This window comes from Cervus canadensis, chromosome X (genome assembly GCF_019320065.1).
Source record: "Cervus canadensis isolate Bull #8, Minnesota chromosome X, ASM1932006v1, whole genome shotgun sequence".
NCBI lineage: Eukaryota > Metazoa > Chordata > Mammalia > Artiodactyla > Cervidae > Cervus > Cervus canadensis.
Genome location: NC_057419.1, coordinates 79,776,628 through 79,801,573, shown reverse-complemented (window position 1 = coordinate 79,801,573; position 24,946 = coordinate 79,776,628). Strand labels below are relative to the sequence as shown.

The 24,946-nt window shown below is 34.9% G+C and overlaps 1 protein-coding gene across 1 annotated transcript in view; it reads left to right on the top strand.

Annotated features, from left to right (window-relative positions):
* The first annotated feature begins 1,263 nt into the window (after window positions 1-1,263).
* Window positions 1,264-24,946, top strand: part of LOC122435621 (sodium/hydrogen exchanger 2-like) — an 89,758-nt gene continuing 66,075 nt past the window's right edge. Inside the window, exons 1-3 of the mRNA XM_043459790.1 lie at window positions 1,264-1,519; window positions 4,648-5,111; window positions 5,638-5,888. Of these exons, the coding sequence (XP_043315725.1) occupies window positions 1,264-1,519; window positions 4,648-5,111; window positions 5,638-5,888 (971 nt within the window). The remainder of the gene's footprint in view (window positions 1,520-4,647; window positions 5,112-5,637; window positions 5,889-24,946) is intronic.

Here is a 24,946-nt window from a genome sequence, read left to right as displayed (position 1 = left end):
TGAATACTTGGGGGTCAGAATTCAACAGTCAGGAAGATCCAGTTCCTGAGTAAAGGGGAAATCAGGAAGGGTTCTGAATGTTAGGAAGAAGGCTGTCCTCTGTAGAAGATACCCTCTGTATTCAATGGCCATGTGTTCAATAGTCCACAAATGAGCTGTTCAGTTAGCATAAAAATCATGTTTACTTATGTAAGACAGAAAATGACTTTCTCATACTTTAATAAGGGAAAACTTGCATCACTTTCCACTTTTAATTGCATATTTTCTCAGTTGCCACAGGCAAACATGTAGTCAGCATTAAACTTGTGATGCCATTTCATTTGGTAATCTATATACCACATCTATGTAAAGAGTTTGACAAAGGAAAACAACAGAAAGGAAGACATCAGGTTTAAAATCATGCTAAATTGGAGGATAATAAAAATGAAAAGGGCACAATGATACAAAGAGAAATGTAACTATTTGGTAAGTCAGTCTCTCTGGTGAAATCTCACTGATGTTATAAGGAACCAGTACATGTTTTTCATGGTGAAACCTGAGAAAATTGATTAAAAAGTAAAATAGGCATAATTTACATGGAGTAGAAGTGGGAGCAGAAAGTTCTTGTCCTTCTTCTAGAAGTTATATTGAAAGATATCCCATTGAAGATAGGAATTATGGTTAAAAAAATAGTACTTGTATCCTGCTCTTAAGTACTAGGGCTCTTACTCACACTAAAGAAAAGTTTTTCTCCTGGAATTTTTAGGAGCAGATGATTTAAGTTTGTCAACCCCTTCACCTCTCTCTGTGGAAACAAGGAGCTCTAAGTTTAGAATTTTGCCCAAGAGGCAGCTTGAATTTGGCATCCTAGTTAAGGTTCTCTTATGCACAGTCCTTGATAGTCTTTGGAGATTTAGGAATTCTTCTTGAACAGTTTTCCATATCCTTTATGAATTGGAGTTATCTTATAGTAAGAAAATAGATTCCTAAGTGGCCAGAATCCAGTTCCAGTAGTTTTCTTCCCCTGGAAGTTAGGACTTTTCTATGTCAATCAATGAATTTGTTCCAGTTTCCTCCCTTTGCTGGCTCAGACTCTAATTTCATTCCAGGGCATCACAGCCCAGCATTTCTCTTCTGGGACTCCAGGGAGCTGCTGAAATTTTCACTGATCATTAAATACTAGCCAGGGAGACTAAGGGTCAAGGACAGCAAACCACATTTGTGAGCAGCTGCAGTTGGAGAGGAGATCAAATACTTAAGCAAGCACAGCTGGAAGAGCTGGTGATGGCTCACAGGCTGGGGCTCCTGTTGCCTCTGCTGCTGGGTCAGCTCTGTTCCCAGCTTCTGGGAACCTCTGGGAATAGCATGCTGCATTATTGGAACCTGAGGGCAGAAAATGGCAGCTGGGGATCCAAAAGAATTCAGGATAATGCTTCAGTGGTGTCTGCTCACACACTCCTCTTCTCTCTGGATTACCAGCATGTGCAGACTCCTTTTGAGATCACACTCTGGATTATGTTAGCCTCTCTGGCAAAGATAGGTAAGTGAGGAATTTCCTGAGGCTTTCCCAGGGAGTTGCCTAATAGGGACAGTGGGGCAGGGAGTGGGCGGGGGGATCTCAGGGCTTTTCCAGATGTTAAGAAAGGGACCCTTTTCCTAATAGACCAGAGAAAGGCAAACTGGAATATCTGCCTCCTGTGTTCTGCCAAAGTGATCTTTATCTTCATATCTCAAACCTTCTTGCAGTGATCATGTTCAAATGTTGGTGGTCTCCCAGTGGGAGGAGGCAGGAATAGGCCCAGCAAAGGGACTTAGACTGAAAAGGGTCCCAGTTGTTCAAGGGTTGAGCAGACAAAGCATAATTTTAAAAGGGTGAACAGAGTATAGAATGATTCTAACTGATCTGAGTCTTTAGACAGCCTTTTTTCCTCACAGGATGCTTGCTATCATTGTCAGGTAGTAACAAAGTGGGACAAGTCCGTTTTCTATTTTTTAAAAGATAAGCCTTTATGTCATTACTCAGAATTTAAGAGAAAACACAAACTAAGACCAAATCCAGCAAGAAAAGAACTGTTGTTTTAACTACTTCAACTTTATGAACACCCTGAATTTCTAGCGTTATGATTCTCTTAAAGGGGTTTATTTCATTTTTCCTTTTATGTTCTTTAATAATTTATCAGACCTTTGCCTTGATGGTGTTAAAAGTATTTATGATCAAGTTATCATTTTCATAGGTTCAGAACATAAGCAATGTGGGCAAAACATCAAAGTATATAGAATTTTATTTTAAAATGAATTTCTTCTAAAATAAATCATGTTCAGCATTTCAAAGTTTTATTTAAGTGACTTTATATGCTAAAGCTTTACCACTCATGAAATATATTATTTAATGATGACACACAAAATCCATGATTCATAGCATGATAGGTTGTCAGAGCTGGAAAAAACCTTAGAAATCATTCTTATCCAACTCCTTTATTTTGTAGATAGGAAATCTGAGGCCCAGGAAGAGAAGATGCTTTGTGAAGTTCAACAAACCGAAACTAGAATGCTCATTTCATGCCTCCTTGATTAGAAGTACATACTGTCTTGGATGATAATAAAGAGCAATTGTGTATTCTTTTAAATTATTAAGGTTAATAATTAAAGTTAGTAGGGTGCAGATTCTTTTAAATTATTTTTATATTATTAGATATGTTGATTGTATTAATAGTCTAATTAAATGCTAATTTCAAGATTGTAGGGCAAAGGAACTTCCCAGTAGTCTTCCATTCCCATTTGTTAAAGTAGGAACTTATTGAACTATCACTGACAGATAATTTTTTTCTGTGACCTTGTAAGAGAATGTAAATTTAAAAAGCTAACCAAAAATAAAAAAAAATATATAAAATAAAATAAAAATTTAAAAAGTCTTACTTGTTAGCAATCATTCAACACATTTTTTTAACACATTTTATGTGTGAAGAATTATACTGGGGCCAGGGGCTACAGTGATGAATAAGGCCCCATCCTTCCCAATGAGAAGTTTTCAAATTATTTCAATAACTAGAGAAAATAAGTGATTCTGTAGAGGATAAAGAAGGACACATCATGGTTTAGTGGAAAGATAAGATTACTATGAACTATTTAATATTTGCTCAAATTAGGAGCCAGTGCCTGGCACATAGACAATCAATATATATGTGTTAGATAAGTAAAGTACTTCTTTGTTTCATATTTATCATTTCTAATATGAAAATAACAGCATTTACATTGCTATGCTGGTATGATGGGCTTCCCTGGTGGCTCAGATGATAAAGAGTCTGCCTGCAATGCAGGAGATCTGGGTTAGATCCCTGGGTCAGAAAGATCCCCTGGAGAAGGGAATGGCAATCCACTCCAATATCCTTGCCTGGAGAATTCCATGGAGAGAGGAGCCTGATGGGCTACAGTCCATGAGGTCTAAAAGAGTTGGACACGACTGAGTGACTAACACTTTGCTGTTGCTTTGATGAGAGAATCAAATAGAAGCATTTATGTGAAAACACTTTTGAAAAAGACTTTGAAAAGTCTGGCATAGGAACCAACTGGCTTTCTTTTCTAAAATGTGTTTATTATTTATTTGATAAGTATCTGTTGAGCTATTTCTATGTGCTAGCAATGTGCTAGGGGATTATTGTAAAAACTACCCTCAATCCTTGAGAAAATTGTAGTCAAATTAACTAACAAATATATTAGAAAGGGATCTCAGCAGTGTATTGGTGAGGACTGGATTAGACAGGAAGGAATGGATTAGCTCAGATGATCATTAAGATCCTTTCTATAATAGAGAGGATTGATGATAGAGTCATTTTCTGTAGGCTTCATGTAAGCTAGAGCATGATGATGTGGAATATAATGTGGGCAGAGGAAAAAGAATACAGGATAAAACAGAGAACTGCTGCCATGTAGGTGGCTAGAGATGGCTGTATTTCCCTCATGGGAAGAAAGAGTCCTATCATTCTATGAAGAACAAACTTTATAATTGGGGTTGTATTTTGATAATTCAGTAGTATGCATTAATGTAAGCCCATATCTGTCAATCATACTAAGTGAAAGTTTGGGATAATTAAATGAACATTGAGCTAAAAGTCAAGATACCTGTCTGGGTTGTCATCCCAGCTCCACCACATACTTACTGTTCAGCCATGAAAAGTAGCTTCACTTCTTTGGCCTCAGTTTCCTTATAAATAATTATGATTCCTTATCAATGAATAATCAGTTATGATTACTAAAGCCCTTTTCAACTCTTATTATTCAAAGCAGGCATTTGAATTATGGTTGTCTTTTCTATATTTTTAAGTTTCTGATGTCTTTTACTATGATCATGAGAAGAGCAGAAGAACATTGCAAGCTGATAAATGTGTTGTTTCTATTTTAAAATACATACTCATATTTGAAAATGATTCAGTGGGCATATGAATAAACTTGCTGTTAATTGTGAATATTTTAATTCTATTAGTAAATATTTTCCATTGTAAAGGAAAGTGTCTCCACTAGTGCCTCTGCATCTTTATTAAGTCATTATTGAAATGTAAAATGACTGAGAAACTATCTTCCTGACATCATGAGACTTGACAAGAAGGCTGACATAAAGAGATGATTGATAATAAAGACATTTATTAGTCTATCTTTTTTTCTTTTTTCTAGGATTTCACCTCTATAATAAGATACCCTCAGTTGTACCTGAAAGCTGCCTTTTGATATTTGTAGGTCTCATCATGGGAGGACTAATTTACAGTTTAAATGACAAATCCCCACCAGTCATGAACAGTGATATATTTTTCTTGTATTTACTTCCACCAATAGTCCTTGATGCAGGATATTTTATGCCCAGTCGGCCATTTTTTGAAAACATAGGAACCATTCTGTTGTATGCTGTAGTTGGAACGATTTGGAATGCATTTGGAATAGGCCTTTCCCTCTATGGCATATGTCAGGTGAAGCTCTTCAACCTTGAAGATGTGTCATTGCTCCATAACCTTTGGTTTGGTAGTTTGATTGCTGCTGTAGATCCTGTGGCTGTACTCTCTGTATTTGAAGAAATTCATGTGAATGAAAAGCTTCACATTTTGGTGTTTGGAGAATCCCTCCTTAATGATGCTGTTACTGTTGTAAGTATCCCAGGAATGACTTTTCATGGTAATTAACTGGGTTCCCTTATGCTCACCCTTGAAATTTAAATAGTAATTTAATTCTGGCTTAGACCATGATTGAACAATTTAGTCCAAGGAATAAGGTTATGAATTTAGAGAATATGATTTACTCACCATTTAATATATTTTCAAAAATAAAAATGCTAACCTTTATCAGTTTGTTAAGAGAAAATTAGGGTATGCCTTCTAGAGGTCACAGTCTTCCTAGTCATGTTACAAGAATATTTTAGCCATGACGGATATATTCACAGCCCATCAGACAATTTTCAAACAGAATCATGCATAATTTAATACTGACCTGCAGAAATATCTTTTGATATAAGGAAGCTTTCTAGGAACTCATATTGGGAAGGAAATGGGGAGTTGAAGAACTTCAAAGTTGAGAAACTTCAATTTAGAAGGATATATAGGGCATAAGTTTAGACTTTCCTGATTGGTAAATTCACTCTAATCTTTTTTTTTTTTTTTCCTTTTTTTAATACAGGTGCTCTATAAGCTGTTCAAATCTTTCTCTGAAATGCCATCTATCAAACCATTGGACATTTTGGCTGGGATAGGAAAGTTTTTTTTGGTTGGAATAGGAGGCATTTTCATTGGGCTCTTGTTTGGCATGATTGCTGCCTTTACCACACGCTTTACCAAGACCATCCGGGTCATCGAACCTCTCTTTGTCTTCTTATACAGTTATCTCTCCTACCTGACAGCTGAAATGTTCCATCTCTCAGGTATTGTGGCGTAAGTATCTGGACACATCTTTGATCTATTGAATTTCTCTTAGGAATTGATTCTTATTTTCCACTAGAAATCTAGGAAGTTGCATTTCCTAAATATGGAAGGTGATCCTCCATGTATGTTCTTAAAGGTTTTCCTGTTACCTCTAATAGTCACTTAGTCATAGGACTGCAAGTGTTATCGTTGTCAAGCTCATGGACTCCCTGTAGAGATTAAATGGCTACATCTCAACTACCTTGTTTGTGTTGGGATTGGGGGTCAGTATGACTCTCATTGCATAACAAAAATTGCTGAGAATTTGGCATGAGGCTGCCTAGAGCACTCCTCTTTTTACAGGGGAGAATCATTCTCCTAATGGATTAATGTATCTGGACCCAGTAACATTCCAGTGGTAAGTAATTAGATAGCACACTATATAAATAAGCTTGGCATTAGCTCTTATATAGATGGATTTTCTGCCATAACAAACAACTTTATGGCTTGTTTGTAAACCATATGGCATATGCTATATTTTTCTCTCTATCACTGACATTTAACCAACGATGACAGTACTTCATATCTAGCTTATAAGGCTAAATGCCCAAATGGTAAGTATTAACACCTAAATGCTTTTGTGCTAGGGTTTAGATAGACCACTCCATTCTATGTTTTTACAATAAATAGAATGAATTAATTTTTTCAAATGACACATGTTTTCTGAAAGCTCAAAGAGAAAAAAAAAGAAAAGATTTATTTTTAAACACAGATTATTTATTTATTTTAATTGGAGGCTAATTACTTTACAATATTGTGATGGTTTTTAAAATTAAGTTCTTTAGAACTAATGCCATTTGACTTTAGGTTACTCTTGGTTCTCAAAGGACTTACTGTACATAAGAAATGTCATAAAATGGTGATTGAAGTTAGTCTGTTTTAAATAAAATGTTCTAGGTTGAAAGCAAGGATTCTATCTAGCATCTGTCTGGGTGATTGCATTTTAATTTGTTGAGAGATGTAGTTTGTTTTAAATTGTCTTTGCTTTTTTTGTAGTTTGTGTTTTAAATTGTCTTTGTTTGTATTACTATTAATGAAAGACATGTAGAAAAAAGTCAAAAAAGGAATTGGATGGGGCAATTTAGCAATTTAAATTCTTTTAATCTAAGGCATTTTACAAAGTTTTAATATAGTATCATTTAAGTGACTTCCTTCTTTTGAGCACCCTGCACTTTTAAAGAACTTGACAATGTGGTGAGTATTGCCATAACTGTGTTGAGTACTGAAAGAAAGAAACAGGGAAAACAGTGTTGTCAGTATTACTTGTTTCCTCTGAAACTCTCCTGATTCTTAACTTTCTTATAACACTAATATAGTTTATTTTGGATTAAGAATATGAGAATCAAAAAAAAAAAAAAAGAATATGAGAATCTTTCAGGGTTATATCTGAAAATCTTGTTTCTTTTGACTGCTAAGGGTATTGGATAAAAGACCTTCCTTTATTTTTACAGAGGTAGTTTAACAAAATAATTAAATGATTAATTCAGACCATCTTAGGCTAACACTTTATATGCATTTTTGTTATTTTAAAAGGTACTTGTGTAAATATCCTTTAAATATATATATCTTTATAAACTTTGTGTTATATGCAAAACCTTGTCTTACTTAAAGTGAAATTGTTTTGAATGTAGTTGGAAAAGAAGAGCACAAGTATGATTTAAAGTATTTGAGAAAATGTTTTCCTAAGATATTGTATTAATTGGAAAATTAATTAGGCTGAAAACACTGGATTAAGAAATAGAACTCCAAAATTTAGGTCACATAAGTGACCAAATAATGATGATATTTGAACTTGCAATAAAATGAACAAACTGATAATTCAACTGTCAAATCATAGATTTTAAATATTAAATACATTTGAAAAATTATTTTTGTGATGGAAGTAGAAAACCTCCTCCAAAACCTTCTGAGTTTCAGTTTCTTTATCTGTTAAAAGTAGATGATAATATCTACATTACAGAATGATTGTAATAAAATGAAATAGCATATTAACTGAATGACTATTTAAATATATAAAAAACAAATTTTAGACATTATGTAGTTATTTATTGATTGAATCACTGTGTTAAGCATGAAACAAAAGTATAATCATAGTCACAATGTCACTTTGGGAAGATTTTCCCTTCCTTTTATTTTGTGGCATTATCCAATATGAAAATGTAGCACAAAACACTTAACACTCAGTCAATCATTAGTCATTTTACTTTCATAAATGAGCTGTGTTCTGTCTGAAGGATTACTGATTCTTAGAATGGTCAATATCATCGATTTTTTTTTTGTTGTTGAAATGGAAATGAGGAAGCAATTTTACTGTGAGAAAAGTAATTAAAATCTATTAGAATTGTGAGGTTGAAGACTATTCTTAGCCTTAAAGCATAAAGCATCCAGTCTTAATGATGGGTGCTTTTAACAGTGGTATATTGCATCCATTATAGGACTCATTTTTGTTCCTTTTCAATAATTCATTGTTTTTGAAGTCAATAAGTACACATTTACTGGTATCTTAAAATAGGTTTTGTTATATTATGTGGCCTCTTACTTTAGAATTTTTTCATAAAAGAAAATCTGCTCAACAGAAGTACCAATTGCTATATAAATTTATTTTCTAAATTACCAAATTTATTTATTTATTTATAAAAGTGCCAATTTATTTATAAAATATTAAACTTTATTATATCTGTATATATAAATTTATAGAAAATTAAATATAATTTAATTTTATTAAATATAGAAAATTAAATATATGTATATATATTTGTATTATAAGTTAATAGTTGTTAGTGATTCTTTGAGATGAATATTCAAGTCTAGATTTGTATTAGACACTTGATAATATGATTTTTTATCACCATTGTATTTTGTTACATTTTTTAAAAACTTGACAAATGTGAGTTTGCTTCTCTGAGCTTCAAATTGTTCTGTATTTCATTCAAAAATTGTTTGCTATTGTTGCCTATCAGCATAGGTGGAGAACAGTGTTTTTTAATTAACTTTGGTTGAGTCAGAGAGCTATGACTGCCTAATATTGTTTTTGAGAATCTCAGAAAATAGTAGGCATTGTTAGTTTTAAATTAATCTCCAAACTATATTGGCATTGTTTTAGATGTCAGATTGACATCACTGTTTGGCAGAGGAGACAAATAATTTCTATATACAATTAACAAAGTGCACCATTTGTTGGCCCTGTATATAGTATTGCTTTCCTGGTGGTTCAGATGGCAAAGAATCCACCTGCAATGTGGGAGACCTAGGTTCAATCCCTAGGTTAGGAAGATCCCCTGGAGAAGAGAATGGCTACCCACTCCAATGTTCTGGCCTGGATAATTCTATGGATTTTATAGTCCATAGGGTCACAAATAGTAGACAGTATTATAACAAGGTTATAGTGTAGAAAACAGCAGACCGATTAATTTCTCATCTTTCACCCTTATATTGTATAGCTTCCCTGGTGGCCCAGATGGTAAAGCATATTCAAATATAGATTTATGTTCTCTACACAAAATTATTTGTGCAATTAGCTTGTTTGTGATTTCTATTCAGTAGCTTCTACAAAGTTATTTTACATTCTAATAAAAATTAATAGTTGTAGCTAAAATACTCAAAGGGCGTTCTTTTTTTTGGGGGGGGGGTGTTCTTTTTATATACTGTTTTCTTCACCCTGTCATGAAAAAAACAACTTTCTAAATTTTGTAGAAAGAGACACTATAGAACATGAAGATTTAGAAATAAGTTTTTACATAATGACAAATACTATTTTTATGATAATAAAAATACATTAAAGTTATTTTCATGCATTTGATATGAACTATAAAGCTAAGGTGATAGAACTTAGGAATGTTCTAGCTTAAGGCTCCAGTTCTATAGAGTTTGAGCTGTGCCAGTTGGTAATTCCATAACTTATTGTTTTCACAATATAATAATGCTCTATCAAACAAAGTGTAATCAATTCCACACAAAAATGCCCTATATAATGAAGCTTATATATTGTATTATAACTTCCCTTCACTTTCAAAACTGTTGGAATCTAATAGAAATTTCTTTTTGTTTGCTCAAATGCTAAAACTCTATGCCTGTGGAGCATAGTTCTCTTTCACTTTTGGAAAGAGTTTTTTTTTTTTTTTTTTTTTTCCCTAACTAACTGACACAACTGATGGATTTTTTCAACTGTGGTCTTCATTATCTATAGATTCCAGATAAGTACCTTCTAATTACTTTCTAGCCTAGTTGGACACTTTAAATACTAAACCTAGATTTAAAGTGAAGTCCTAGCTCAAAATATGTACATAAATAAAATAAAATATTATAGCTACAGTCCATGTTATATTTTTGTGGTTGATACTATTAGTCTGAGAATATTCTTTAAAGATATAAAATATTAATAGAACCATAGAATTTCTTTAAAATGTCATTTTCTTTCTATTTCTTTTGAAATGTATCAAGCCTATACACCTTTGTCACTTGGAGTAACAGAGAGGATACTTGTACATTTAACCACTGATATTAGAGCAAACAATTGAATTGGGAATCATGAAAATGTTTCTGCTTACCAGTTCCACTGTTTTAATTCAAAATTTCCAAGACTGAAATGGAATAGGTTCTGTTAGCTGTCTTTAGTAAAACTTCTCTGGCCTATCCAGCTTACTCAGTTTTGAAATTTCAATGCCAACAATGTTCTCAGGAAAGAACCAGTGCTTTTGTGCTGAGAATGATATAAGAAGCAAGATCTGTAGAGAGACTTGCACACAGTAGGGACTCAATTGTTTATTTTTGAATGAATACACACATGAATGCATAAATGACTAGGGAAATTTTAGATGAGACATCATGAGACCACTTCTGTAAAAGAAAGTACTTGTATTGATCATGTTTTTATGACTCATAAACAACCTCGCCTATAGAGAAATGGATCAAGGAAGTGAGAAAATGGCTTTGAGTATCTCATACTTGAGGAAGAAGGTAAAATTAATTCCCTAAAGATCTGTAATGAGTCTATGACAGACATGACCTTTTATTCTAGAATTTACCTACTAAGAAACTCTTTTATTCATAAGGCAATCAATAGTCAAACCTTTAAAATTCAGAGTTTAGTCTTAAAGACTGAGAAATTTTATTGAGTTCATCAACAAGGCTAATTCTATTAAGAGAGAAAAGACTTGGAAATAATCTATGATTTTTATTTTTACATCTTATTTAGGTTTTAGATTTTTGCCTGTGTATGACTGCAAGAGTTTATGCATTGAGGTGTTAGATTTTTGCCTGTGTATGACTGCAAGAGTTTATGCATTGTTGTGACTTCTGCACAAAGGGGCTAAAATAGCCTAAAAGAATGTGTTTTGACATTGTGAAATGCTTCACAGTGATATGAAGTGAAGAGAGAGTGTTAGTCACTTATTCATGTTCGATTTTTGTGACCACCCAGAGACTGGAGGAAGTAACCATTCCTTTCTTCCCTTGAATGGAAGTAGCATTCAACCCAGGGGGATTTTTAGGGACCTTCCCAAGCCAGGGGTTGAAACTACGTCTCTTATGTCTCCTGCTTTGGTAGGAAGATTCTTTACCTTCTGAGCAACCAATATAGGCCTAAAATATTCAAAGTGTGGTTCATGAATTCTTGTGTGCTGTGCTGTGTTAAGTTGTTTTAGTTGTTCCCAACTCTGTGACTCTGGGCTTCCCTGATAGCTCAGTTGGTAAAGAATCCACCTGCAATGCAGAAGACCCTGGTTCAATTCCTGGGTTGGAAGATCCCCTGGAAAAGTGATAGGCTACCCACTCCAGTTTTCTTGGCCTTCACTTGTTGCTCAGCTGGTAAAGAACCTGCCTGCAATGCAGGAGACCTGAGTTCGATCCCTGGGTTGGGAAGATCCCCTGATGAAAGGAAAGGCTACCCACTCCAGTATTCTGGCCTGGAGAATTCCACAGACTGTATAGCCCATGGGGTCACAAAGAGTCAGACATGACTGAGCGACTTTCACTTTCCCTTTTCTTTGTGACCCTATGGACTGTATGTGACCTTATGGACTGTAACCTGCCAGATTCCTCTGTCCATGGGCTTCTCCTGACAAAGTCAGCAAAGAACTATATCTCCTCTAGATGTATCACTTTTTCTCTTTAAATCAAACAAATCTAAGTTGAATTGAGAAAAGTAAGATGTCAATTAAATGTTTTCCCTTTGATTACATTTTAATAATGATTCTTTAGCCTTAAAGATACACGTGATTAGTCTAATAGATTTGCTTTTAAAGAATTATAACCCTGCATAGCAATCCAGACAGTCAAAGCAATTAAAAATAATTATTTTGAAAAATCAAATTTATTATTCTCTGTGACATTTCAGCAATAAATCTCTAAAAAACTAAAGCGCCAACCACGTAAGTCAAGATAAATGAAAGTTACAAAACTGCAAACTCTTTTTGAGTGACACTTTTTATGGAAAATATTTTTTCAGAAAATAAGTACTCATAAACTAATGAGTTCCTCTAGGGAAAAATAACCAAAAAAATGTTTTGTACAATCAAGTAAATGTTCCTACTCAATGTATCCCCCTCCAACAAATCTCAAGTTGCTCAAATTATACTAATTCCTCAAAGACCTGAATCACTTCTTCATGAAGACTGTATCACTCATAGAAATTTATTTGCAACTTTGTCTTAACTCTAGTCACATCTGCCTTGTGTCATGGCTACTCATTTATTAGATGTTTCTCCCTCACAAATATTAGCTAATATTCATTGAGCACATCCAGTATATCAGACATTATACTGACTGCTTTACATACATACATTATGCTTATTGCTTTTCTTGTTTAATTCTCATGGCAATTGGATCAGTTAGGCATTTATTTTGCCCATTTTGCAGATCAGAAAACTCAAGTTTAGAAGGATTAAATAATTTGCCTAGGGTTATGCCCCCTGGCAACTATAAGAGCAGGGATTCACTTACACATCTGTCTTACCGCAGACCCCAATGTCTTAAAAAGTGAAAGTGTTAGTTGCTCAGTCATGTCCGACTCTGCGACCTCATGGACTGTAGCCTCAAAATGGATTAAAGATCTAAATGTAAGACCAGAAACTATAAAACTCCCAGAGGAAAACATAGGCAAAACACTCTCTGACATAAATCACAGTAGGATCCTCTATGACCCACCTCCCAGAGTAATGGAAATAAAAGCAAAAATAAAGAAATGGACATAATTAAACTTAAAAGCTTTTGCACAGTAAAGGAAACTGTAAACATGGTGAAAAGACAGCATTCAGAATGGGAGAAAATAATAGCAAATGAAGCTACTGGCAAGGAATTAATCTCAAAAATATACAAGCAGCTCATGCAGTTCAATACCAGAAAAATAAACAACCCAATAAAAAAATGGGCCAAAGAACTAAATAGGCATTTCTCCAAAGAAGACATACAAATGGCTAACAAACATGAAATGATGTTTAACATCACTCATTATCAGAGAAATGAAAATCAAAACCACAATGAGGTACCATCTCATGCTGGTTAGAATGGCTGCTATCAAAAAGTCTACAAGCAATAAACGCTGGAGAGGGTGTGGAGAAAAGGGAACATTTTTACACTGTTAGTGGGAATGCAAACTAGTACAGCCACTATGGAGAACAGTGTGGAGATACCTTAAAAAACTTGGAACAGAACTGACATATGACCCAACAATCCCACTGCTGGGCATACACACTGAGGAAACCAGGATTGAAAGAGACAAATGTATCCCAATGTTCATCACAGCACTGTTTACGATAGCTAGGACATGGAAGCAACCTAGATGTTCATTGGCAGGTGAATGGATAAGAAAGTTGTGGCACATACACACAATGGAATATTACTCAGCTATTAAAAAAACAGATTTGAATCAGTTCTAATGACGTGGATGACACTGGGGCCTATTATACAGAGTAAGGTATGTCAGAAAGAAAAAACATCAATACAATATATTAATACATATATATGGGATTTAGAAAGATGGTAATGGTGACCCTAAATGTGAGACAGCAAAAGAGACACATATAAAGAACAGACTTTGGAACTCTGTGGGAGAAGGCAAGAGTGGGATGATTTGAGAGAATAGCATTGAAACGTGTATATTACCATATGTGGAACAGATGACCAGTCCAAGTTTGATGCATGAAACAGGGCACTCAAATCCAGTGCAATGGGACAACCCATAGGAATGTGATGCGGAGGGAGGTGGGAGGGGTTTCAGGATGGGGGACACATGTATACCCATGGCTGATACATGTCGTTGTATGGCAAAAGCCACTAAAATATTGTAAAATAATTAGCCTCCAATTAAAACAAATAAATTAATAATTTAAAAAATTGTTCTATCCAATAAAACCAAAGGAAAAACTTATACCCCCAGCACTACAGGACCTCCAGTTCACAGGATGTGTAAGTCAGTTTGCTACCACTTATTATTAATAGCTATGTTCTGGATTAAATAGATTTTATGTGATGGTCTGTGAATACAACTGTAATTCATAACATTGATGCTTTCAAATTCTAAATATAGACTTTTGAAATGCATTTCATTCATAAATGAATGTTTGTAGACAGTTTGTATCCTGCTCATATCTAATTCCTTGGAAATGCAAAGTACAACAGAGACCTGTGCATGGTTTTGTGTGACAGATAATCATTATTTACTATTTGTGTTTCTATTCTTTTAGTTAGTGTTTTATTTGTTTTTTTTGCTTTTTTTTTTATTCTTGAGATCAAGTCCCAGAAACAGCAACTATTATTTGATACATAAATTCTGGAGATTTTGGAATGAAGGGATTCCAGAATATATTCAATACATGAAATAGTTATTGTAGAACTAACACATTCATGTTTTTGTGTTTGAAAATATAGCTCACTATTCATTATAATTAAATTACTTTTAGTATGATGAGGGTCATTTGTTTTTTAAACTGAGGTAAATTTGGAGGACAGTACGTAGCATAGGATAGTGATTAAGACCATAGGGTTTGAAATTAAACAGATCTGGGTGAAGTCTCAGCTCTACTATTAATACTTAATAGCTTCGTGAGTGTGTTTTATTAAAAACTAGATGTAAAGGGCTTAACACAGTACCTGGCCTATGACAAGAACTCAGTAAATGGTATATTATATGGTTGTATTCTATTTTCTCTTCATCCTTGAGAATATGTGAGCCTTATACTGTATTAACTGTAATAAGAAGAAATCTTACTCATTTCTGCCTACCGGATTTTCTCTTTATGCCGGGCACACATGGAACTGGTAACTTATAGTGCTGCTGCTAGCTGTGTATGAGTCACACTATGTAACTTTGGAAAGTGGTTTCATTTTTTCTTATAAATTATTCATATTCATTGCAAAATATTCACAAAATTGGCAGAATTAAAAAAAAATCTAACCAAATATGTAAAGATAACCATAAGCAATATTCTGGTGGACATTTTCCAGTTTTTTTTTTTTCTTCTATGTATTATGGCATTTAAAAAGCATAGTAAGAAATCCACTATAAAGAAGGGAAAGGGTTAGTTTTAATTATGGAACAGGCTGGTTCTATTTCTTTCAGGGCAATGGGGCCACGACTGTATTCAGGTTGAGTACAATATAATGGTGGTCTTTCACCAGTATAGAGTGGCTTCTCTCTGCAAAGACATATAAAGGTCATTTCTTTCTAAGCCATGGCAGCTTTCTTTTCTCCATATACTGAAAAACACTGGACTTATTATAACTTGTTATACTAGGCAAATTTTATACTTCACTAGTACTTTTTTTTATTTTACTTAAATTGAATTATTTATGAATTATCTAAGAATTACAAGCCAATGCAACTGCTGACATTTGCAGGGGGCATGGTGAAGCAATGGGCTTAAACCCATTGTTATAATATTTTTTTCTCTTCTCAAGTTAAGACGTAACAGCAACCTGATTAAAATTAGATTTGAACAGGACAAAATAATATACATTTTACATTGATCCAAAGTCTAAATCCATTCAAAGATTAAAACTTCACTCGTATAAAAGCACAAAAATTCTCATTTCCTCACTCTTCTCAAACTTAATGAAATTATTTACATGTAAATCATTAATTGCTACATTTATTGCTTTAATGTATCAGTATAGCAACAATACATTCAGAGATTTATCTGATTTTAGTTATCCACTGATAATACTTGATGCTTGTTTTGTCTACTTTTCAGAGTGAAATGCACTTCTTATTTATTCTTCTTCAAAATTAAAAAAAAGAAGTATAACATTAAAACAAACTTTACAGCTAGAAGGAAACTTAAAGATAATTTTATATAACCCCCTCCTTTTTCAGCTGAGGAAACTGATGTCCAGAAAGACACGAGATGTGCGTATGATTACATATTTGAATTTTTCACACAGGAGTATAACTAAGTTATCACAACAAATCAGAATCTCGTCTACTTTTAAAGAGTTCCTAGAGAAAATGATTCTACACAAAGTTCGGCCAATTTAAAAAAGTTAATTGTGGCAAAAATTACATAATATAAAATTTACCATCTTAACTATTTTAAGTGTACAGTTCAGCAATATTAAATATATTCACATTCAGCCAGTTTTTCTTTTCTCTTTCTTTCTTTCTTTCTTTTTTTTTTTTTTGCTTAAACTTATTTTGTAATCACCTCGAGACCAAAAGCCATACTATTCTATTAAAAGGTTCAGTTGTCATTTTTGTACTCTTGGAGTGACAACTCTAAGATGTGAAACAATAAATAGTGGATGAAGGCTGGTAATTTTGTAACTGTTACCTAAATATCAAACCATATCAAATACCATATGAAATTAGTTAAAAGGCAAAAGAGAGATTGTTGTAGGAATAATAGCCAGATCGTTAAAAATCATTATTTCTTTTGCTTTTTATATACTGGGATGAGACTAAAGAGAAACATAATTTTCACAAGCCATTTGAATTATTTTGTTTTGTGATAAAGTACAATTTTTGCATTTCATCCTTTCAAAGGAAGATTTAACTTCTAGATATTTTATAAATTTTAACATTATTATGAAACCATCATGAAGATATTCCCCCAAACGTTTTATTATAGAAGCTTATGGAAACAAAGAATTCTTGGTTTTGATTGGTTCTTGATACATGGAGATGCTTTTAGATATAGTTGAATCAATTAGTATCTCAAACACTTTTCATAAAGGCATACTATAATTTTCTCACTTAGCTTCATTACTGACTACTGCATTGGGACTGGAGTGGAAACAGTCACATCGAGTGAGGGCTCTCTCAGGTTAAAATGAATTCCAGTCAAACTTTTTTCATTGTCCCTGAGATACACTTAAAAAAAAAAAAAAAAAAAGACTAGTACTTATGAGCTCCTATATTCTCAGTGCTGGAGGGTAGAAAAGGTAGAAGAGGAGGTTGGCTTCATTACTTTATCAGCACTGAAGACCTAGAGCCTGTAGCATTCCCTGCCAGCTTCCTTGTTTTGTTTCCCATAATAATTTCTTTTAATCTTTAATGCCATTAGATATTGCAGTTTCTTTTTTTTAACCTTTGTATTGTGGTATAACCAATTAGCAATGTTGTGATAGTTTTAGGTGAACAGTGAAGGGACCTAGCCATGCATCCACATGTATATATTCTCCCCCAAACTCCCCTCCCATCCAAGCTGCCACATAACACTGAGCAGAGTTCCATGTAGATATTGCATAGTTTCTGATTCATATTAACTACTTAAATAGTGAAGACAAATTTTAACCAGCTACTCATTAAATCTTTTGTTACCAAACTGAGGTTCAGCTGCTTGCATCTTGAAAGCCAGTACTGGGGACAAAAGTGTTGGTTGGAAAAGGAAAGTTCACCCTATTCAGGAGGCTGACAACCTGGGGAGAAGGCAGACTTTTGTCCCAGAACCAATTCCAAAGATTCTGCTCTAGTCATGAAAGTTTTTAAAGGGGAAGCTAATCACAGTTAATCATTTCAGGATGGGATGAGAACCTTCATCATCTTTCACTGTGTGCAGACTTGCTGACTCTGTGTGATCTTTCTTTAGATGCTATCTCATTCATACAGTAACTGGGGAAAAGATCTACTAATCAGTCAATTATTCTTCATTTTATTTTTCCAGTCTAAGAAAAGAATCAACAAATAAGTCAAGGCATTATGTGATCAAAAGATTTGAGAGATATGCTTGGGCCAGAGATTAATGAAGTAGGGGGGCACCTGGTATAAAAGCTAAGTTAAAATATAGCTGCTAAAGTGGTGAAACAAAGGAACTCTTAAAAGGAGCTACTCCCTGCAAAAACCTGTTTTTTGCAAAGAGCAGCTTACAATTTGACAGTTAAATTAAGTGCATAATAACCCAAGTTACAGTGCTAGGTGCTACATACAAAATTTGTGTACAGAGATAAAACTCCCTTTTAATTATTAGAGCTTGCCGATACTTCAATACTGTATATTGTAAGGGTGAAAGCAGATAAGTGATTGAAATTAATAGTTTAATAAGTGATCTAAAAATAAAACTGTTCTTTCTTTAAAATCCTTGTCATAGTATTTTCTTGAAGAAAAAACTATTGTTAGAAATTTATAAATAAGTGGCTGTACTTCAAAAAATGCTATTCCTCTCTCTTTTTAAAATATTTTGCTGAAAGAAAATTTTGAAGTTTTAAAATGAAAATAGAAAGAAGTGAAGAGTAAAAAGGGCTGACCAAAAGTCTGTTGGGTGACAGCTGATAGTGAAGGGAAAATAAATCAAAGAAATAGGGATAGGGAACCTTATAAAGTAGATGCAAATTATTGCCAAATTAGCTTTTGAGGAGTACCAAACTACAAGAACACAAATGTAGTTTATGTAGGCAGGCTTCATTTGTTTTGCGTGGAGAACTATAGGAACCATATCTGATTATTACCGGTAAAGATTTGACATGGTTCTTTTCTTTTCTTTTTATTTTTTCCCAATTATTTTTATTAGTTGGAGGCTAATTACTTTACAATAATGTAGTGGTTTTTGCCATACATTGACATGAATCAGCCATGGATTTGCATGGTTCTTTTCAGATACAAGTTTTAGATTGTAGATTCTAGTCCTAGCCATTACATAGAGAGGTGAATAGTTATAACAATCTTATAGCAATTTACTATTGCCCCATATAGAGTTGGTTATGTAAAGGGAAATCATAAGGTATGCAGAGTGTAGGAAGTAAAACATACCTGAAATTGTTTGAGTCTAGTGAAGGCATATCTCATTTTATTGTGCTTCACTGTATTGCAGTTTGCAGTTATTGCATATTTTACAAATTGAAGGTTTGTGACAATCCTGCATTGGGCAAGTCTATCGGCACCATTGATCTAATAGCATTTGCTCACTTCATGTCTCTGTGTCACATTTTGGTAATTCTTGCAATATTTTGAACTTTCCACTAACAGAAAGATTACAACTCATTGAAGGCTCAGTTGATGGCTAGTATTTTTAGCAATAACAACTTTTAAAATTAAGACATGTACAACTGATTTTCAGAAATAATACTGTTGCATATGTAATATATTATAGTACAAAGTAAACATAACTTTTTTTGTGCACTGGCAAACTACAGTCTGTTGGGTTGCAAAGAGTCGGACATGACTGAGCAACTAACACTTGACTATATGGACCTTTGTAGGCAAAGTGATGTCTCTTTTTTAATACACTGTCTAGGTGTGCATAGCTTTCTTCCCAAGCAATAAGTGACTTTTAATTTCATGGCTTCAACCACTATCCACAGTGATTTTGGAGCCCAAGAAAATAAAGTATGCCACTGTTTCCATTGTTTCCTCGTCTATTTGTTATGAAGTGATGGGACTGGATGCCAGGATCTTTGGTTTTTGAATGTTGAATTTTAAGCCAACTTTTTCACTCTTTACTATTCTTCAACAGGCTTTTTAATTCCTCTCCATTTTCTGCCATTAGGAAGGTGTCATCTGCATATCTGAGGTTATTTATATTTCTCCTGTAAATCTTGATTCCAGCTTGTGTTTCATCCACCTTGGTATTTCTCATGATGTACTCTGCGTGTAAGTTAAACAAGCAGGGTGATAATATACGGTCTTGATGTACTCTTTTCACAATTTGGAACCAGTCTGACATTTGATATCTTATTCTCACTTTTGCTTCTTGACCTGCATACAGGTTTTGAAGGAGGCAGGTAAGGTGGTCTTGTATTCCCATCTCTTTAAGAATTTCCCACAGTTTGTTGTGATCCACAGAGTCAAAGGCTTTAGTGTACTCAATGAAGCAGAAGTAGATGTTTTTTCTGGAATTCTCTTGCTTTTTCTATGATCCAATGAATGTTGGCAATTTGATCTCTGGTTCCTCTGTCTTTTCTAAATCCAGCTTGTATATCTGTACATTCTTGGTCCATGTGCTATTGAAGCTTAGCTTGAAGTATTTTGAGCATGGCCTTGCTAGCATATGAAATGAGAGAAATTGTGCAGTAATTTGAATATTCTTTGGCATTGGTCTTCTTTGGGATTGACTATTCCCAATCCTGTGGCTTCTGCTGAGTTTTCCAAATTTTCTGGCATATTGAGTGAAAGACTTTCACAGCATCATCTTTTAGGATTTGAAATAGCCCAGCTGAAATTCCATCACTTTCACGTTTTGCTTGTAGTGATGCTTCCTAAGGCCCACCTGACTTTATACTCCAAGATGTCTGGCACTAGGTGAGTGATCACACCATTGTGGGTTTTTTGAGTCATTAAGATATTTTTTGAGAAATTTTCCGTGTATTCTTGCCCACTCTTCTTAATATCTTCTGCTTCTGTTATGTCCTTACTGTTTCTGTCCTTTATGGTGCCCATTTTTGCATGAAATGTTCCCTTGGTACCTCCAATTTTCTTGAAGAGATCTCTATTTTTTCCTCCTCTATTTATTTGCATTGTTCAGTTAAAAAGGCTTTCTTGTCTCTCTTTGCTTTCCTTTGGAAATCTGCATTCAGATGAGTATGTCTTTCCTTTTCTCCTTTGCCTTTCACTTCTCTTCTTTACTCAGCTCTTTGTAAGGCCTCCTCAGACAACCATTTTGCCTTTTTGCATTTATTTTTTTGGGGTATGGTCTTGATCACCACATCCTGTACAATGTCATGGACCTCTGTCCATAGTTCTTCAGGCACTCTGTCTATCAGATCTAATCCCTTGAATCTGTTTGTCACTTCCACTGTACAACCAGAAGGAGTTTGATTTAGTTCATACCTAAATGGCCTAGTCATTTTCCGTACTTTCTTCAATTTTCGTCTGAATTTTGCAATAAGGAGTTCATGCTTTGAGCCGTAGTGAGCTCCCTGTCTTTTTTGGCTGACAGTGTAGAGCTTCTCCATTTTCGGCTGCAAAGAATATAAACAGTCTGATTTCAGTATTGACTTTCTGCTGATGTCCATGTGTAGAGTCTTCTCTTGTGTTGTTGGAAGAGAGTGTTTGCTATGACCAGTTCACTCTCTTGTCAAAACTCTGTTAGCCTTTGCCCTGCTTTACTTTGTACTCCAAGGCCAAACTTGCCTGCTACTCCAGGTACCTCTTGACATCCTACTGCTACCTTCCAGTCCCCTCTGAAGAAAAGGACATCTCTTTGTTGTTGTTAGTTCTAGAAAGTCTCCTAGATTTTCATAGAACCATTCAACTTCAGCTTCTTTGGCATTAGTGGTTGGGACATAGACTTGGATTACTGTGATACTGAATGGTTTGCCTTTGAAGCAAACAGATATCATTCTGTCATTTTTGAGATTGGACCCAAGTACTGCATTTCTGACTCTTTTGTTGACTATGAGGGATACTCCATTTCTTCTAAGGGATTCCTGCCCACAGTTATAGATATAATGTCATCAGACAAATTCACCCATTCTGGTTCATTTTAATTCACTGAATCCTAAAACGTTGATGTTCACTTTTGCCATCTCCTGTTTGACCACTTCCAATTTACTGTACTTCAGGCACCTAAGATCCCAGGTTCCTACGCAATATTGTTCTTTATAGAATTGGACTTTATTTCTATCATCAGTCACATCCACAACTGGGCGTGGTTTTTGCTTTGCCTCCATCCCTTCATTCTTTCTGGAGTCATTTTTCCACTCTGCTCCGGTAGCATATTGGGCACCTACTGACCTAGGGAGTTCATCTCTCAGTGTCATATCTTTTTGCCTTTTCATCCTGTTCACGGGGTCCTCAAGGCAAGAATACTGAAGTTGTTTGCCATTCCCTTCTCCAGGCCATGTTTTGTAAGAACTCTCCACCATGACCTGCCTATCTTGGGTGGGCCTACATGGCATTGCTCATAGTTTCATTGAGTTAGACAAAGCTATAATCAAAGCAATAAGTTTAGTTAGTTTTCTTTGATTATTTCCATTTTGTCTGCTTCTGATGGATAAGGATAAAAGGCTTGTGGAAGCTTCCTGATGGCAGGGACTAGCTGTGGGGGAATCTGTGTCTGGCTCTGATGGGCAGGGCTGTGATTAGTAAATCTTTAATCCAATTTTCTGTTGATGGGTGGGGCTGTGTTCCCTTCCTGTAGTTTGGTCTGAGGCCAAACTATGGTAGGGACAATGGCAGTAATGGTGACATCATTCAAAAGGTATTATGACAGGACTGTTGTATTCAGTGCCCCTGACCCCACGGCAGGCCTCTGTCGACCCATGCCACTGCTAGAGATTCCTGGACACTCATAGACAAGCCAAGCTCAGTCTCTTGTGGGGTCACTGCTCCTTTCTCCTGGGTACTGGTGTGTACATGGTTTTGTTTGTGCCTTCAAAGGGTCTGTTTCCCCAGTCCTCTGGAAGTTTTATAATCAAATCCCACTGGCCTTCAAAGTCAAATTCCCTGGAGCTTCTCAGTCCCTTTGCCAGATACCCAGGTTGTGAAATCTGTTGTGGGCCCTAGAAATTTCACAACAGAACTTAACTGGTATGATTGTTTTCCAGTTTGTGGGTTGTCTGCTTGGGGGCTCTATGGTGGGGCTCACATACCATGCCTTTCAGGTCTGCTGCAGCCAGTGCCCCTGTCCCTGTGGCAGGCTACTCCTGACCCATGCCTCTGCAAGAGACACTTAAACACTCAAGGGCATGTCTGGATCAGTCTCTTGTGGGGTCCCTGCATCCTGGTATCCATAAGGTTTTATTTGAGCCTTCTGATCATCTCTGGTGGGTATGGAGTTTGATTATAAATGCTATGTCACCCCTCTTACCATCTTGTTGGTGCTTCTCCTTTGCCCTTGGACGTGGAGTATCTTTTTTCTTTTTTTTGGTGGGACCCAACATTTTGTAAATGGTTGTTCAGCAGTGAGTTGCAATTTTGGAGTCCTCAATGGAGAAGATTAGCACAAATCCTTCTACTCTGCTATTTTGTTTAGCATATTAGAAAGCAAAGGCATTGCTTTGCTGACAAAGGTCCATATAGTCAAACTTATGACTTGTCCAGTAGTCAAGTACGAATGTGAGAGTTGGACCATAAAGAAGGTTGAGCACCAAAGAATTGATGCTTTTGAACTGTGGCATTGGAGAAGACTCTTGAGAGTCCCTTGGACAGCAAGGGGATCAAACCAATCAATCCTAAAGAAAATAAACCCTAACTATTTATTGGAGGTATTGATGCTGAATCTGAAGCTCCATGACTTTAGCCACCTGATGCAAATAACTGACTCATTGGAAAATACCCTGATGCTGGGAAAGATTAAAGGAAGGAGGATAGGGGATGACAGAGGCCGAGATGGTTGGATGGCATCACTAACTCAATGGGCATGAGCTTGAGCAAACTCCAGGAGATGATGAAGGACAGGGAAGGCTGTTGTGCTGTGGCCCATGGGGTCGCAAAGTCGGACACGAGAGTGACTGAACAACAACATGGTAGAAAACAGACTAGAAAGAAAAATACAATTTATCTTTGAAAATAGTTTATATGCAAATTGTATTTCTAACTTAATATATGTACTGTCAGAGTGACATTTTGTTTCTTAAGATCATAAAGTGATTTAGACTAAGGACTTGTCTGAGGGGGGAAATCGCACAGTTCACCATACCTTTCAGTAAATATTAAGCATTTTGAAAAAAAAATATTAAGCATTTTATCAACTGTGAATTGCTTTAGATATGGTCATAGTGCATGCAAGTTGGCAATAATATATTCTGGGTAATATTTTAATTAGTTACCAACCCTAAGATACTCAAAGATGCAAATGAAGAACTCTCTTGTACTGAAAGACACCAGACAGCATGTAGTATTTCAGAAATTTCAGCTCATCCTCTATGTAAATCTTACTCTTTGAGGTTTTCATTATTTCATTTCTCTCAAAGAATCACAAATTGACCCACAAGAATGGACATTTGTGGCTACTGAGCTGTTTTCTTTTCTTTTCTTTTTTCTTTTTTAACAGAATAGGATATGAGAATAAAACTTGCATGTAACAAGTTGGAAAACAAGAAATTTATGATACTTATAAAGTAACCAAATGCTATTTTTAGAAAAAAAATTATTAAACATAGTGAAAGTATTAAGGGAATACATTCTCTTGAGATTAATTAGCACTTGACAGTTCACTTAAAGCTTTTGATTCCCAATTATTTTAGATATTTCAAATATTATCCAGGAATTGTTTTAAAATATAAAAAAATAATTTTTCACTAACCAAATAAAACTGGTCACTCATGAGACACCTACACTTATACAGGAACTCAGTTTTTGCCTTCAAAATTTGCACAAAGAAATATAACTGAAAGCAAAATTCTACAAAAGATTGACAGCATATAGTTGTCTATTACATTTTAAAAGGCTGGTAATTTACTAGTTAACCAAGCCTATCTACCTAAAGTAGTTGAGAGTAGAATGAAAATAGAGCAATTAAAAACATATACAATGTTTTTCCCCCTTCCCTGCTCCCCAGTTGTTAAGAAAATATCTAAATATCTGACCCTTAAATGAATAAGAGTGAGAAGGCAGTCTTGCAGGCAATAAATCATTTTGGAGGATTGAAAGGTGCAATGAAATACTCTAGAGTAAGGCTTGGAAAAGATTATTCAACAGGAATATAACAACATAATCTTGA